Source organism: Pseudorca crassidens, chromosome 20 (genome assembly GCF_039906515.1).
Source record: "Pseudorca crassidens isolate mPseCra1 chromosome 20, mPseCra1.hap1, whole genome shotgun sequence".
Taxonomy (NCBI): domain Eukaryota; kingdom Metazoa; phylum Chordata; class Mammalia; order Artiodactyla; family Delphinidae; genus Pseudorca; species Pseudorca crassidens.
The window spans coordinates 3,862,670-3,877,703 of NC_090315.1; the positions used below are offsets into that span (position 1 = coordinate 3,862,670).

The window sequence follows — 15,034 nt, forward strand, 5'->3', positions numbered from 1 at the left end:
AAATTCCACATGGCTGGGAAGCCGTGTGCATGCACCAAAGGTGGGGTCCTTCGGGCAGGTCTCCTCCCTGACGCACCACCAGGAAATTCATGTTGGAAAAGACTGTAAACTCTCCCAGTGTGAAAGCGCCTTTGGCTGGAATGCATGCAAAACCCCCCAGTGCAGGTAAAATGAGGGAACCTCTGTGGGTGGAATTTTCCTTCATTTCTCCTCAGAAGTTGTCTGGTAGAGCAGATGTTCTCATTTGGGGTGATACTCCACTGCCCCCTCCTGGAATTTCCCTGCAAGTTTGGGGATATTTCTGGTTGTCCAAAATTGGTGTTGCTACTAAGCTGTAATCGGTAGAGACCAATGATCCTCTAAACATGGTGCAATTCACCAGAAAACCCCCTGCACAGAGAATGTTCCGGCTCCAAATGTCAATGTCAATAGTATCATTACAGAGAATTGCATTTGAGAAGGAATTCAGGTATAATTTTCTTGCTCTCCAACACAGTAATCACTAACCAGCTGCATGAGACTACTTCAGTGTAAACGAATCAATCTTATATAACATTCAAAACAGAGTTTCTCAGCTGCTCCAGGAATGATTCAGTGGCCAAACGTGGCCAGTAGCTACGGCACTGGGCAGTGCAGATACAGAAAATTTCCAAAGTCACAGAATGGTCTGTCTCAGGACTGCTTTAAATCTCGTAGGCTATCAGAATTATCACAAAGTGTAGCCCCCAGAAAGTGAGGATGTGGGCTTGGTGCTGTGAGAGACTGAAGAAGCACAGCCAGACAGAGCATCTTATCAATGACTCTTGGAGACTCCTGGCTCCACGCACGGTCCTCTGGGCAGTTTGAGTCTCAGGGTGGTCAGTGCCCTGCCTGCAGGACACCCCCCTCTGCCTGGGGCAGATTAACCAGTCGGTTACTGACAATGTTGGATAAATGCTAACATTTCCTGGGCACTTTCCACCTGTCAGTTATGGTGCTGAGCATAGAAGATCTTATGTAACCTTCACTGGAGTCCTATGAAATAGGAACTAATATGATCCCCAATTTGTAGGAGAGAAACCCGAGGCTTATGAGAGGTGTTTTTAAAGCTTGTTATTTCAAATTTTGCACATATATCAAGAATCTATTCTTATTTTTATATTACACTCTTTCAATTCACAGGATTCAAATTTTCATAAAATATATTTTTTAAAGTATATATGTTCGCATTTCTGTCCAAACAACACTTTTGACAGGAACTTCGTGGCTTTGTCTACTCCAGGTTCTGGCACAAAATATTCTCCAGGTCAGGGATGGGCAGACTCTGGTCATCCAGCCCACAGCCTGTTGTGTAAATAAGGGCTCTTGCCACAAGTACACCCATTCCTCACCTAACGTCTGGGCTGCTTTCATGCAAAGTGGAGTAGCTGCTACACAGAGCCGATGGCCCAGAATTCTAAAGTATTTGCCATGACATCCTTGACAAGAAAGGTGACTGACCTTGCTTCGTATAGATGCCAAACTGAAATCAATACGGGTGGAGGTGTGAGAATGGTTAGAAAAAGGAGGGAAAATCGTGAACTATTGGGACTGTGATGCACAGTGTAAAAGATATTTTGTGTTTGAGTCCAGGGCACAGGCTGCATACATGTGTTCCTCCGTGTGTGGCGTGTGTTTGTTCATATTCGAAGAACAAGTTTAGAAATACTACGTACTCTTATTTCCTGCACAAGTAATTCTCAACCACTAAAAACCCTGCCCAGGGCGACCCTCTAAATTGCTTTCCCTAACGAACGAGGACGAAGAGGCCCCCGACCCTCCCCTCTATTAACGGAATCGCAGCAAACACGCTGACGCCTGTGCTGGTGTCAGAGACAGTTTTAACCACCTGACTTGTGTTTGCGGGCGGGGGTTGGGGGGTGTGCGTGTCGCTGAGCAGCTCAGCCCTGTTCATTCGCGCGAGTTTGTCCACCGCGTCCCCGGGCATCTCCGGAGCCAGCTCTGCGCGGGCGCCAAGGACAAGCACTGAGCAAGCCTGCCCGCTCCTGCCCAGCGGCCCAGCCAGAAGCCGGGTCCGGAGGTCAGTCCCGCGGCTGCAGCTCTGAAGGGTCTGCGCCATGCGGCGGGGGCGCAGCGCGGGGCGGGGGTCGGCGGGATGGCGCCGCGGGGTCTCCGCGGGGAGGGCGGCGCTCCCAGGCAGGATGCGCGGGTGAATTCTGGGGAGTGGGGTGCAGGAGCTGCTGCCTAGGAGCCCCTGAGACCCGATGGTGCCGGCGGTGGGGCCCCTTGAGGAACCCGCGTTTCCCCTGAGGGCGGTCGGGATGCTCAGGTCCCCGTGAGCCGCGGGGCGACTCCAGGTCCGAGGATTTCTCTGGCCACTAGCTGGAGAGGAGACTGGAGGGGACAGAGGAGGCTGGGGTGTCAGTAGTAGGGGTGGCGGGGACTCCGTCCAGGACAGGTGGAGAAGGAGCCCGGGTCCTGGTGCTGAGGTTTTAGGGGGCAGGACGGGCAGACGGGGGACTCTGTAGTTGGATGGAGGAGGCGGGAGGAACAGGTTTGCTCTGCACACCAGAGAAGCCGGTCGGGTATCGGGGGTCAGGTAACGTACTGGCCAAGTAGAAAATCGGAAAATGGTACTGCAGGGAGTCCAGAGGGTAGTTTGAGGGATGAGGAGCCGGGAGCCCCTCCGGTTGTGTTTGGGGGTTCGCTGAAACGCACAAGAGGTTTGCAGATGAGAAGGGCCTTTGGAAAACAGCTTTTGAGCCGCCAGCGCCTCTGTGCGCCTGCGTGCTGCGGGTGGGGGCAGGGAGCCTGTTGGGGGCGCGCATCTTTGAGGGGCAGCCTCGGGGGCATGGACCCTGGGTGAAACTGGGGATGGGCCCTGGGTGTCAGCCAGAGGGGAATTGTGTTGGAGAGGGTGATGTGTAATTTCATCTTCTGCGTCTGCAGTTGTGTGTGCCCCGAGTGTGTGTGTGTGTGTGTGTGTGTGTGTGTGTGTGTGTGTGCATATCCAGGACTGCCTGTGAGGAGGGTGTTCAGTACTAACTAGCAGACCTGCCCACCTGAGTGGCGGGGGTCTCTGAGTTTCCCTGGAGTGTGTCTGCAGGTGTGCTTGTGTCGTCATGCCCTGGTTTCCCCAGTGCTCACCTGAAAATGTGTGTTTCCAACAATTGTGTGTGTGTCTATCTGGCCAGGTGTTCCCGCTCTTTGACGCACCTTGTATTTGCACGATTATGTGTGAGGGTCTGTGATGGGTCTCATGCTTCTTACAAAGGCTTAGGGGAAGAGGTGTTGACTCTAGCTTATCAGATAATATGTTCTGAGTATGTGTGTGTATTTAATCATATTTAATCTTCATGTTTAATAATTTATAGTCTTCCTTCATGGAGGGGAAAACTGACAGCACAAGAGGTTAAATAACCCCTGAATCAGGGCTTGCCAAGTAAAAAACAGGATAGTTTCTTAAATTTGAACTTTAGACAAATAATGAATTACCTTTGGGTATAAGCATGTCCCAAATATTTCATGGGTCTTGGCTATACTTAAACATAATTTAGAAAACTAAATAAAAAATGATTTTTATGTAGACATGACCCATGCAGTGTTTGAACATACTTATACTAAAACGTGTGTTGTGTATCTGAAATTCAAATCTCAGTTTGCTGTGTATTTCTTGTAATCTTGTTGTTGTTAAATCTGGCGAGCTTGATCCTTGAGATCTCTCGGCTAGTGACTGGAAGGCTGGAACCCCCCAGTGCACCCTCCAGACACACTGGCCCAAGTCCCGCCGAGGGTAAAGCTGGGGTGGAGGCGGGGTCCCAGGACCCCACAGCTGAGCCTGCTGCTAGGCACCCTTGCTGCAGTGCTGGCCACTCGCTCCCCAGGGGCTGTGGTGAGGGGTCTGTGGACCGCCCCCCTCGTCTTCACCGCAGTCCTGAGAGGCCATCACTTGAGCATCCTGTACCAGAAGAGGCCCCCGAGGACAGGGAAGAGGGGTCCTGGTCTGAACCGTATGGTCAAGCTGCAGTGTAGCCTTAGGACCGGGCTGAAACACAGCACTGGGAATGCTGGCCATGAGTGTGCTTATTGAGTGCCTGCTGTATGTCAGACACCACAGGCCCTTCAGATATCCAGTTAACTGACATTCACTTTCAGGGGCCGAGCACTTCGTGTCATAATATTTCTTGTTTTTCTTAAAGCATCAGAAACCCCACACCCATGGTCTCTGCCCTTGCCCTTGCCAGGCACCATGGCAATCGCTCTCCCCACATCACACACTGGGTCTTGGACGAACACTAGAGGGAGGCATTGCCAACATTCCCTTTGGATGTTGGGGACCTGGAGACTTGGGGAGGGGATGGAGCTGCCTGAGTCCATCCAACATCTGAGAGCAGTGCTGGGGTTCACACCCGGGCCATCTAGGTCCCCAGCCCAGGCACTGACTGCTCTGGTCCCCTGTCCATAGGGAGCACCTGTGGTGTCACGATGCTACCTCTCAGCACCATCGAGGGCCAGGAAACTGAGGAGGTGCAGACCAAGCCGCCAGAGAAAGGAGGTGAGACACACATGGGGTGGAAAACTGTGGGCAGGTGGCAGTGGGGAGGGTCTCCAGGGTAAGGCTGATGAGGAAGTGTTGACCCTGAAGATTGATCCCAACCCCAAATATCTCCCGCAGGCTCTTCCTGGGGAGGGGGTGCCTTGAAGGACACCCAGGATGGAACTCCCTGACATCACCTGATGTCAGTGCAACCTGTCACTGCCCTACTCAGAGCTTCAGGGATCTCCTGGGAGCTGAATGAACTTGGGCTCCTTTTTGTGGCCTGGACACCCCTGTTGTCTTACCCCAGCCCCTCCACCCACTGGCATTCCCTGTCTGTTCCCTGTGGACCTTTGGGCTGCAATTTAATGCATGTCTGCAGGCACTGCTGTGCAACCTCCAACAAATGTCCTAACTTCTCTGTGCTTTGGTTTTCTCTTCTCTAAAGTGGGATGATGAGAGTAGCCATCTCAGAGAGATATTATGAACAACCAAATAAGCTATGATGTGTAAAATACTTAAATGCGTGCCTGGCACAAGGAAACTACTCCACACATATTAGCTCTTGCCAGTGGTTTCATAATGAAGATTTTATTATTATTGAGTTTCTCAAGCCTCAGAGGGCAAGATGGCCTCATGCCTCTTTCCTCCTCCCTCAGTCCTGCTTTCTGAGAACCCTGATGATCCACCAAAGAAGCCCATCAGAATGAAGGGAACAATGTTATTCAGAGTCCTGCCGTTCTGTCCTGTGGTAAGCCTGTTTCTTTCCTCCCTTTGACCAGACTCCTGAGTTCTGAGAGATCCGGAACTTCCTTTGCCCAGCAGAGACACTTGGGTGTCTGTGTGCCCCTTGTCCCTCCCTCATCCCAGTTGTGGCCCCATCCTGTGGGGGACAGTTTTCCTTGAAGATGCTGCCTGCTTTCCTGTCTTCTTTTCTTTACTAATTCCTGACTCTGCTCCAATGTCACCTCCTCCATGAAGCCTCCCTTGCTCACTTTTGCCCCATTTCTCTCTAACCCCTGCCTTCCTGAATTTTTTTCAGAGTAATCATTGCTACCTGAGAGCATACCTGTATCTGTGTGTTCATCATCTGTGTTCCCTACTCGAGTGGTTCTTGGGGAGCAGCAACCTCCTCTGTTGTTCAATGGCATATCCCCCTGCCTAGAACAGATGTAACCAGTGTTAGGCACTGTATACACATGGGCTGATTAAGTGAGGGAATGAGTTACGTAAGGGTCCCTCCTGCGTAGGCAGCTGTGGCTTTGTCCACCTGGACACCATTCCTCCTCCTCCTACTAACACCCTTGATTTTTCTTGGGGGACCACCTGTCTCCATGCCCTTCGGATGAATCTGATCCCATCCTCAGACCAGCTCCAGGTATGCCCCTGACCAATCAGAGCCGGCAATGCCAAGGTCCCCCATGATTGTTCCAGGCTGGGCACGTGGCTCACCGTGGCCAATGAGGCGTCTGCTCTGCCTCTGGGATTCTTAACAGGTGGGAGGGGAGTTTGGAGCGGCCCTGTTGGGGAACCATGGGTGCCACGGGGAGAGGTCAGGGGAGGCACAGGGTGAGGATGCTCGCAAGAACACGTTTCCTATTAGTGCCTGCAGCAGTCCCAGGGAGGACTCTCTAGAAATGTTATTAGAAAAGAATGTAAGAGTCACAGATTTTGCAAAGCAGTACAAAGATCATCCAGATTCACCAATTGTTAATATTTTTCTGTTGGTATGTTTTCTCTTGTAAATATAATATGTATATTATATGTATATAATATGTATGCTATATATATGTGTATATATTCCTCAGTGTGTGTCACCTTAGAAATAGAATATTCTCTTATATAATGTGGTTTTGAAGACCAGAGTCACACCCTGCCACATACTAATGTTTTTTGCTGTTGTCGTATGTTGTTGTTTTTTACCTTTTCCCCCAATGAGATTCAGGGTAGCTATGATCTCTGGAATACCATCTAATTGATGCCGTGTCTTGCATTTGAGCAGGAATTCAGGTATAATTTTCTTCCCACCAGCACAGTAACCACTAACTGCATGAGGCTACTTCAATATCAATGAATCAATCTTAAAAAAAATTCAAAACACGGTTTCTCGGCCGCTCAGGTTTCAGTGGCCAGATGTGGCCAGTAGCTACCGTACTGGACATTGCAGATACAGAACATTGCCATGGTCACAGAAGGTTCTGTCTCAGGACTGGGTTAAATATCTTATATTATCAGAATTATCACACAGTGTAGCCACCAGAAAGTGAGGATATGGGCTTGGTGAGAGCTTTCTTATTTTAAGGTTGTTATTTCAAATTTTGTATGTAACCAAGACTCAATGGCTGTTTTTATATTACACTCTTTTCATTCTCAGGATCCATATCTTCATAAAGTATTTCTTTTTTAAAAGAAAAACAACAAAGTGTATCTGTTCACGTTTCTGCCCAAACTGCCCTTTTGCCAGAGAGCAGCTTGGCTTCATCTACTGCAGGAGCTGGCACAGAAAATTCTCCAGGTCAGGAGTGGGCAGACCCTGGCCATCCAGCCACAGCCTGTAGTGTAAATAAGGGCTCATTAGCACAGCCACGTCCATCCTCAGGTAGGGTCTGGGCTGCTTTCCTGCAAAGTCCAGTAGCTGTGACACAGACCTGGTGGTGCACAAAGGCTAAACGATTCGCCATGACATCCTTGACAACAAAGGTGACTGGTCTTGCTTTGAATAGATGCCAGACTGAAGTCAATACGGGTGAAAGTGTGAGAAAAGTTAGAAGAAGGGGGAAAACAAACTGCTGTGACTGTGATGCACAGTGTAAAAGATATTTTGTGTCTGGGTCCAGCACACATGTGCTTCTATGTGTGTGGCATGTGTTTCTTCATATTCCAGTAAGAAGTTTAAGAAACACTACTTACCCTTATTACCTGAACAATTGATTCTCTTCCACCTAAAACGTGCCATTGGCGACATTTTATATTGGTTTCTCTAACCAATGAGGATGAGGAGGTCCCCGACCTCCCCCAATAGTGAAATTGAAGGGAACACTCAGATACCTGTGCTGGTGTCAGAGACTGTTTTAACCACCTGACTAGTGTTGGTGGTCAGGGGGGTTGAGGGGGTGTGCGTGACGCTGAGCGACTCAGCTCTGTACATTCTTCGGAGTTTGTCCACAGATTCCCTGGACATCTTCGGAGCCAGCGCTGCGCGGGCGCCAAGGACAAGCACTGAGCAAGCCTGCCCGCTCCTGCCCAGCGGCCCAGACAGAACCCGGGTCCGGAGGTCAGTCCCGCGGCTGCAGCTCTGAAGGGTCTGCGCCATCCGGGCGGGGGCGCAGCGCGGGTCGGCGGGATGGCGCCGCGGGGTCTCCGCGGGGAGGGCGGCGCTCCCAGGCAGGATGCGCGGGTGCGTTCGCGGCAATGGGGTGCAGGAGCTGCTGCCTAGGAGCCCCTGAGACCTGATGGTGCCCGCGGTGGGGCCCCTTGAGGAACCCGCGTCTCGCCTGAGGGCGGCCAGGATGCTCAGACCCTTCTGAGCCGCAGGGCGACTCCAGGTCCGAGGATTTCTCTGGCCGCTGGGAGGAGGGAAGAGTGGAAGCGACAGAGGAGTTTGGGGTGTCAGTAGTAGGGGTGGCGGGGACTCCGTCCAGGACAGGTGGAGGAGGAGCCCGGGTCCTGGTCCTGAGGTTTTAGGGGGTAGAACGGGCAGACGGGGGACTCTAGTTGGATGGAGGAGGCGGGAGGAATAGGTTTGCTCTGCACACCACAGAGGTCAGTCAGGTAACGAATTCGCTTAATGGAACATAGGAAAATGATTTGCGGGAGAGTCCAGAAGGTAGTTTGGGGGGTCGGGAGGGGCAGGGAGTCCCTGCAGATGGGTTGGGGGTTCACTAAGGACGCATAAGAAGGTTAGCAGATGAAAAGGGCACTTGGAAAACAGGTTTTGAGCCTCCAGTGCTTCTGTGTGCCTGCGTGCTGCGGGTGGGGGCGGGGGGTGTGCTGGGGCGATTATCTTAGAGCAGCGGCCTCTGCGGATGGGCCCTGGGTGAGAATGAGCGTGGGCCCTGGGTGTAGGCAGAGGGAAATTATGTTGGAGAGGGTGATGTGTAATTTCAGCCTGTGGGTCTGCGTTTGTGGGTGGCTAGAGGGTGTGTGTGTGTGTGTGTGTGTGCGCGCGCGCGCGCGTACGTCCAGGACTTTGTGTGAGGAGGGCGTTCAGTACTAACTAGCAGGCCTGCCCACCTGAGTGGTGGGGGTCTCAGAGTTTCCCTGGAGTGTGTCTGCAGGTGTGCTTGTGTCGTCATGCCCTGGTTTCATCAGCGTTCATTTGAAAATGTGTGTTTCCAACAATTGTGTGTGTGTCTGGCTGGCTGGGTGTTCCCACAAATTGATGCCTCTTGTATTTGCATGATTAAGAGTGAGAGTCTGTGATTGCATCTTACACTTCTTAAAAAGGTTTACAGGAAGAGGTGTTGACTCTGATTTTCCAGATAGCGTGTTGTCAGTGTGTCTGTATGTGTGTGTATTTAATCATATTTAATCCTCATGTTCAATAATTAATTTTACTCATTTTTCTGGAGAGGAAAGCTGACAGCACAAGAGGTTAAAGAACATCTGAAATGGGGCTTGCCAGGTAAAATACAGGATGCTTACTTAAATTTGAATTTCAGACAAATAATGAATTACCTTTGGGTATAATTATGTCCCAAATATTTCATGGGACTTGGGTATTCGTAAACATAACTTCGTATATCAAATAAGTGATTTTTATGTAGACATTTACCATGTGGTGATTGGGACCTATCATGCTAAAATATGATTTGCCTATCTCAAATTCAAATCTCAGTTTGCTGTGTATTTGTTGTAATATTGTTGTTAACTCTGGCAAACTTGATCCTTGAGATCTCTCAGCTAGTGACAGGCAGGTTGGAATCCCCACAGTGCACCCTCCATACAAACTGGCTGAAGTTCTGCCCAGGGTAAAGCTGGGGTGGAGGCGGGGTCCCAGGACCCCACAACTGAGCCTGCTGCTAGGCACCCTTGCTGCAGTGCTGGCCTCTCCCCAGGGGCTGTGGTGAGGGGTCTGTGGACCGCCCCCCTCGTCTTCACAGCAGTCCTGAGAGGCAGTCACTTGAGCATCCTGTACCAGAAGAGGCCCCCGAGGACAGGGAAGAGGGGTCCTGGTCTGAACCATTTGGTCAAGTTGCCTTATAGCCTTAGGACACAGCTGAAATACAGCACTGGGAATGCTGACCATGAGGTGCACTTATTGAGTGCCTGCTGTACGCCAGACTCCAGAGGCCCTTTTGATACCCAGTTAACCGACCTTCACCCATGATTCCCAGCACTCTGTGTCATAATATTTCTTCTTTTCCTTAAAGGGGCACCATGGCCATCGCTCGCCCCACATCACACACTGGGCCTTGGAAGCCACTCTAGGAGGGAGGCATTGCCAACACTTCCCCTTGGATGTTGGGGACCTGGAGATTGGGGGGGGGATGGAGCTGTCTGAGTCCATCCAACACCTGAGAGCAGTGCTGGGGTTCACACCTCGGCCATCTGGGTCCCCAGCCCAGGCACTGACCACTGTGGTCTCCTGTCCATAGGGAGCACCTGTGGTGTCACGATGCTACCTCTCAGCACCGTCGAGGGCCAGGAAACGGAGGCGGTGCAGACCAAGCCGCCGGAGAAAGGAGGTGAGACACACATGGGGTGAAAACCTGTGGGCAAGTGGGAGTGGGGAGAGCCTCCAGGGTAAGGCTGATGAGGAAAGGTTGACCCTGAAGACTGATCCCAACTTCAGATATCTCCTAGTTGCTCTTCCTGGGAAGGGAGGGCCCTGAGCGGCACCCAGGATGGAACCTCCCTGACATCCCCTCGTCAGTGGGTCCTGTCTCTCCCCTGCTCAGAGTCTTCAGGGGTGTCTCTCGGGAGGTGGAATCAATCTGGGCTCCATTTTGTGGCCCGGATACCTGCCTGGACTGGCCCTGCATCCAGTTGCCAGGTCAGGAATTGCAGGGTCAGGTCATTCAGGTGGAATATGAAGGAGGCTTGACCCAAAGAGTTGGCAGGAGTGGGGTGATTCCTGTGAAGCCTGTGGATCCTGCTGGTGACTTGGACACATGAGTGAGGGCTGTTGGTTTTGCTGGGATGCTTCCTTTCTGAAACGTCTTACTTTGCAATAATTTTATATTCACAAGAAGTTGCCATAATAGCACATAAAAGTTCCATGGACACTTCATCCCATTTCCCCCAGTATCTTTATTTTATATGATGATACTACAACATCAAAACTAGCCCATGGATATTGGCACAATCCGTGTGTGTTTCTACTTGTGTTTCATCACATCTATAGCTGTGTGTAACCATCATACAAAACAAGATACAGGCCACTTTTTTTTTTTTTTTTTTTTTTTTGCGGTACGTGGGCCTCTCACTGTTGTGGCCTCTCCCGTTGCGGAGCACAGGCTCCGGACGCGCAGGCTCAGCGGCCATGGCTCACGGACCCAGCCGCTCTGCGGCATGTGGGACCTTCCCGGACCAGGGCACGAACCAGTGTCCCCTGCATCGGCAGGCGGACTCTCAACTACTGCGCCACCAGGGAAGCCCAATACAGGCCACTTTTTTAGCTACCTACTCCCTTACCAGAGGTAGCTACTTTCCAGCTTCTTGTCCAATCTTCCAGAATGTTCTACGCTCACTCATACAGACAAGGATGTGTATCTGTTACTATGTATTTATGTCTGATGCACTGTGTGTACTCTATATGCCACTGCCAGTTCCTATTTTGTCTTCTTTCATTTAATTCTGATCTGACACTTGGTATCTTCCAGTCCCAGTCCCAGTGCTTTCCAAGCACCCAATCACTCATGCTTCACAACTCTGTGAGGTAAGGACAGTGATTGCCCCCTTTTGCAGATGGGAAATCTGAGGGGTGACAGGGATGAATGATTAGCTCATGCTGGGATTTGAAGCGTTTGGCCTCGGGGTCTTTGACCTTAAGCTCTGTGTCCCCTGTCCATCTTGGGGACTCTTCCCCACAAGATGACGACTTTGTGTTCCAGCTGCCTGGCATTCCATGGTCTGTCTGTCCTGTGTTCTAATTTATTTAACCTGGTTCGTACAGGTGGCCATTTGGGTTATTCCCAATCTTTGAGGAAGACAATAAATGCAAGTAGAGGTAGGATTATAGTTGGGCCATGTGGCGCACGGAGGAGTACAACCATGATAATGTGTTTAAAAATTGAAATGGAAGCATCAAAGGGGTGTGCATTTGTAATTTTGACGGGTTGACTGAATGGTTCTCCATAGAGAGGCCGATTTCCATTCCCAGCAGGAGAGTAGGAGTTTCTAAGAAAATATCTGGATTTGTTGGTAGCTTTAAAATATCAGGGGATTTCACTCTAAATCAAGACATCTGTCTTCTGTGGGGAAACTAGACAATTTTCTGGAGGGGCATCCCCACAGGCAGCTGCATATCAGCTGTCCCTTCCTCCTGGACACGGGCTCCCCAGGGTGCTACCATCTCCAGAGACCCTGTTGTCTTACCTCAGCCCCTTCACTCACTGACATTCCCTCTCTGTTCCCTGTGGGCCTTCGGGATGCAATTTAATGCATGTCTGCAGGCGCTGCTGTGCAACCTCCAGCAAGTGTCCTAACCTCTGTGCCTTGGTTTCCTCATCTCTAAAGCTGGATGATGATAGTAGCCATCTCAATTTAGCTATGATGTGTAAAATACTTAACTGCGTGCCTGGCACATAGCAAGTACTCAACACATGTTAGTTCTTGTCAATGGTTTCATGATGAAGATCTTATTATTATTGAGTTCTCAAGCCTCAGAGGGCAAGAGGGCCTCATGCCTCTTTCCTCCTCTCTCAGCCCTGCTTCCTGAGAACCCTGGTGAGCCGCGGAAGAAGTCCACTGGAATGAAGGGAAGACTGTCATTCAAAGTCCTGCCAATCTGTCCCATGGTAAGCCTGTTTGTTTCCTCCCTTTGACCAGAGGCTCCTGGGTTCTGAGAGGTCAAGTACTTCCACGACCCTCTCTGCTCAGCAGAGACCCTTGGGTGGCCAGGTGCCCCTTGTCCCCCCCAAGGATGTGGCCCCATCTGTAAGGGATGGTTTTCCTTGAAGATGCTGCCCTCTTTCCTGCTTCCTTCTCTTTCCTAATTCCTGCCTCTGCTCCAATGTCACCTCCTCCATGAAGCCTCCCTTGCTCACTTTTGCCCCACCCCCCTGCCTTGCTGAATATTTGTCAGATAATTATTGCTACCCGAAAGCATACCTTGTATTTGTTTGTTCATTCTGAAGGGGTAGGAACCTGTTCTGTTGTTCAATGACATATCCCCCCTGGCTAGAACAGATGTAACCAGCGGTAGGCACTGTACACATGTGGGCTGATTAAATGAAGGAATGAATTAGGGAACGGTCCCTGCTGAGGCAGGCAGCTGTGGCTTTGTCCACCTGGATACCATTCCTCGTTCTTTTGTTAAAACACTTGATTTTTGGGAGGACCATCTGCCTCCATGAACTTTGGATGTGTCTGATCCCATCCTCAGACCAGCTCCAGCTATGCCCCTGACCAATCAGAGCCGGCAATGCCAGGGTTCCCTGTGATTGGTTCCAGGCTGGGCACGTGACTCAACCTTAGCCAATGAGGAGTCTCCTCCATCTCTGGGATTCTTAACAGGTGGGAGGGGAGTTTGGAGGGCCCTGATGGGGAATCAGGGGGGCCGTGGGTAGAGGTCAGGTGAGACACAGGGGCAGGATGCTCGCAAGAACACCCTTCCTGTTAGTGCCTGCAACAGTCCCAGGGAGGACTTTTGAAGAGGTTTTCTTATTAGGGAATAGTGTGAGAATCAAAGACTTTATGAAAACAGTACAAAGGTCATCCAAATCCACCGATTGTTAACACATTTTCTATTTGCATGTTTTCTCTAATATGAATATATATAATACATGATGTTGATGGTGCTCAACATCCTGCAATGTACAGGATGCCCCCCTTCCCTGAAAGAATGATCTGACCCCAAAATGTCATTAGTGTGACACTAACGTTCTGTTCTTTCTTCTCTGTTTGCTTTCCTTCCAGCCAAGTGTTTGCTTCACCTATTACTTGGAACAGGATGACCCTGACTCTGATTCCCAATTTCCTCCTGAACCTTTGAAAACTGACCCAAATTGCACCTTCGTTCCTCTGCCTGTGTTAGAGTTTCATGAAATCAAGGTGTGTGAATGTCCCCTGTGCTGTCTCAGCTTTGTCACTGCTTCCTAATACCTGAGCTCCCTCTGCTTCCTGCTCTTGACTCAGCACCCTGGAATCATGCATGCTGGGCTACTGTGATGTAAAGTCCCCAAATACAGCTGCTTAAATAAACCGAACTTGATGTCTCTCTCATGATTGTGGTCTGTGTGTAAAACTCCCCCAGCCGGCGTATTGCATTCCCGTAGAGTTGGGCAGCCAAGTTCCTTTGACCTTGGTGCTCTGTGCCACGTGGCTGGAGAGGGCTCACCCCCCCATATCCCGTCCACATTGTGGCTCAGGGGAAGGGGAGGAGGATGAGGGAAGGGGAAGACACACTTTAGTCCTTCAGATGACAACTCCTACAAGATGCCCAGATCACTTTTCCTCAAACCTCATTGGCCAGAACATAGTCACATGACCAATCTAGCTGCAAGAGATGCTGGGAAGTACAGTCCTTAGCTGGGCAATCCTGTGTCACCTACTAGCTTCTATTATTACAGCAAAGGAGGATGAATATTGTGTCCACCGCTGACCAGGTCTCTTATGTTAATTTAGCTCCGGCACCAGGCTGTGATGAATACATGAGTGAATAAATGTACTCTTCAATACTGTCTCTCTCTCCCATTGACTAGGAGCTCCTCCATTTTTACACAAATATTTAGAATGATGAACCTTCGAGCACTGACCATGTGGTAGGCACTGAGCTAATGTCTTTACACATTTTGATCCACTTAATTCTCACAACCATATGGCTGGTTCTGTTATTATCCATCTTTCCAAGAGAAGAGAACAGAGGCACAGAGAGTTCATGTCACTTGCTTCAGGTCACACAGATCATAAGTAGCCAAGCCGAGATTCAAACCCAGGCAGGCTGGCTCCAGAGTCTCTGCCAACAACCACAAAGTCGAAGCTGTTGACTGAAGTAAAAATACACAACATGAGAGGGGTGAAGTTCAATTTTACTTGGGGACTTACTGAGGATTAGAACCAGGAGATAGCCTCTCAGAGAGCTCTGAGGAACGGTTCCAAAAGGTAGGTAGGAGGTCAGTTTCTGTGTGATTTTGGAGAAGGGGTCCATGCAGTTAAGCACACATCTCAGCACAAGGTTCCTGTTGGTCATGAGGAACAGACATCTCAGTCAATCATTTTAGTGCTTTTCTAAGTATGGGAAGATGCAAGAGTCTTGGTTCATAATATTTTCTCCTGAAAATATCTAATTATCTGAGGGCCATTTCCTCCACTTTTCCCAGAGCATAGAATGCCTCACCCGGATCTTCACTCTGA

The 15,034-nt window shown here is 50.2% G+C and overlaps 2 protein-coding genes across 4 annotated transcripts in view; one reads left to right on the forward strand and one right to left on the reverse strand.

Annotated features, from left to right (window-relative positions):
- Window positions 1–13,903, forward strand: part of LOC137214586 (uncharacterized) — a 29,894-nt gene extending 15,991 nt beyond the window's left edge. For 2 of the 3 annotated variants that reach the window (XM_067718525.1, XM_067718524.1), the window contains exons 6-10: window positions 5,176–5,267; window positions 7,685–7,790; window positions 10,114–10,203; window positions 12,386–12,477; window positions 13,598–13,903. In XM_067718525.1, the coding sequence (XP_067574626.1) occupies window positions 5,176–5,267; window positions 7,685–7,790; window positions 10,114–10,203; window positions 12,386–12,477; window positions 13,598–13,780 (563 nt within the window). In that variant the 3' untranslated portion in view covers window positions 13,781–13,903. Of the gene's footprint in view, window positions 1–2,494; window positions 2,579–4,444; window positions 4,535–5,175; window positions 5,268–7,684; window positions 7,791–10,113; window positions 10,204–12,385; window positions 12,478–13,597 lie in introns of those variants that run through there. The other variant, XM_067718527.1, reaches the window with a different exon arrangement.
- The window catches only part of AURKC (aurora kinase C), a 476,131-nt gene that overhangs the window by 397,310 nt on the left and 63,787 nt on the right, over window positions 1–15,034 (reverse strand). The gene's annotated exons all lie outside the window — the stretch shown is intronic.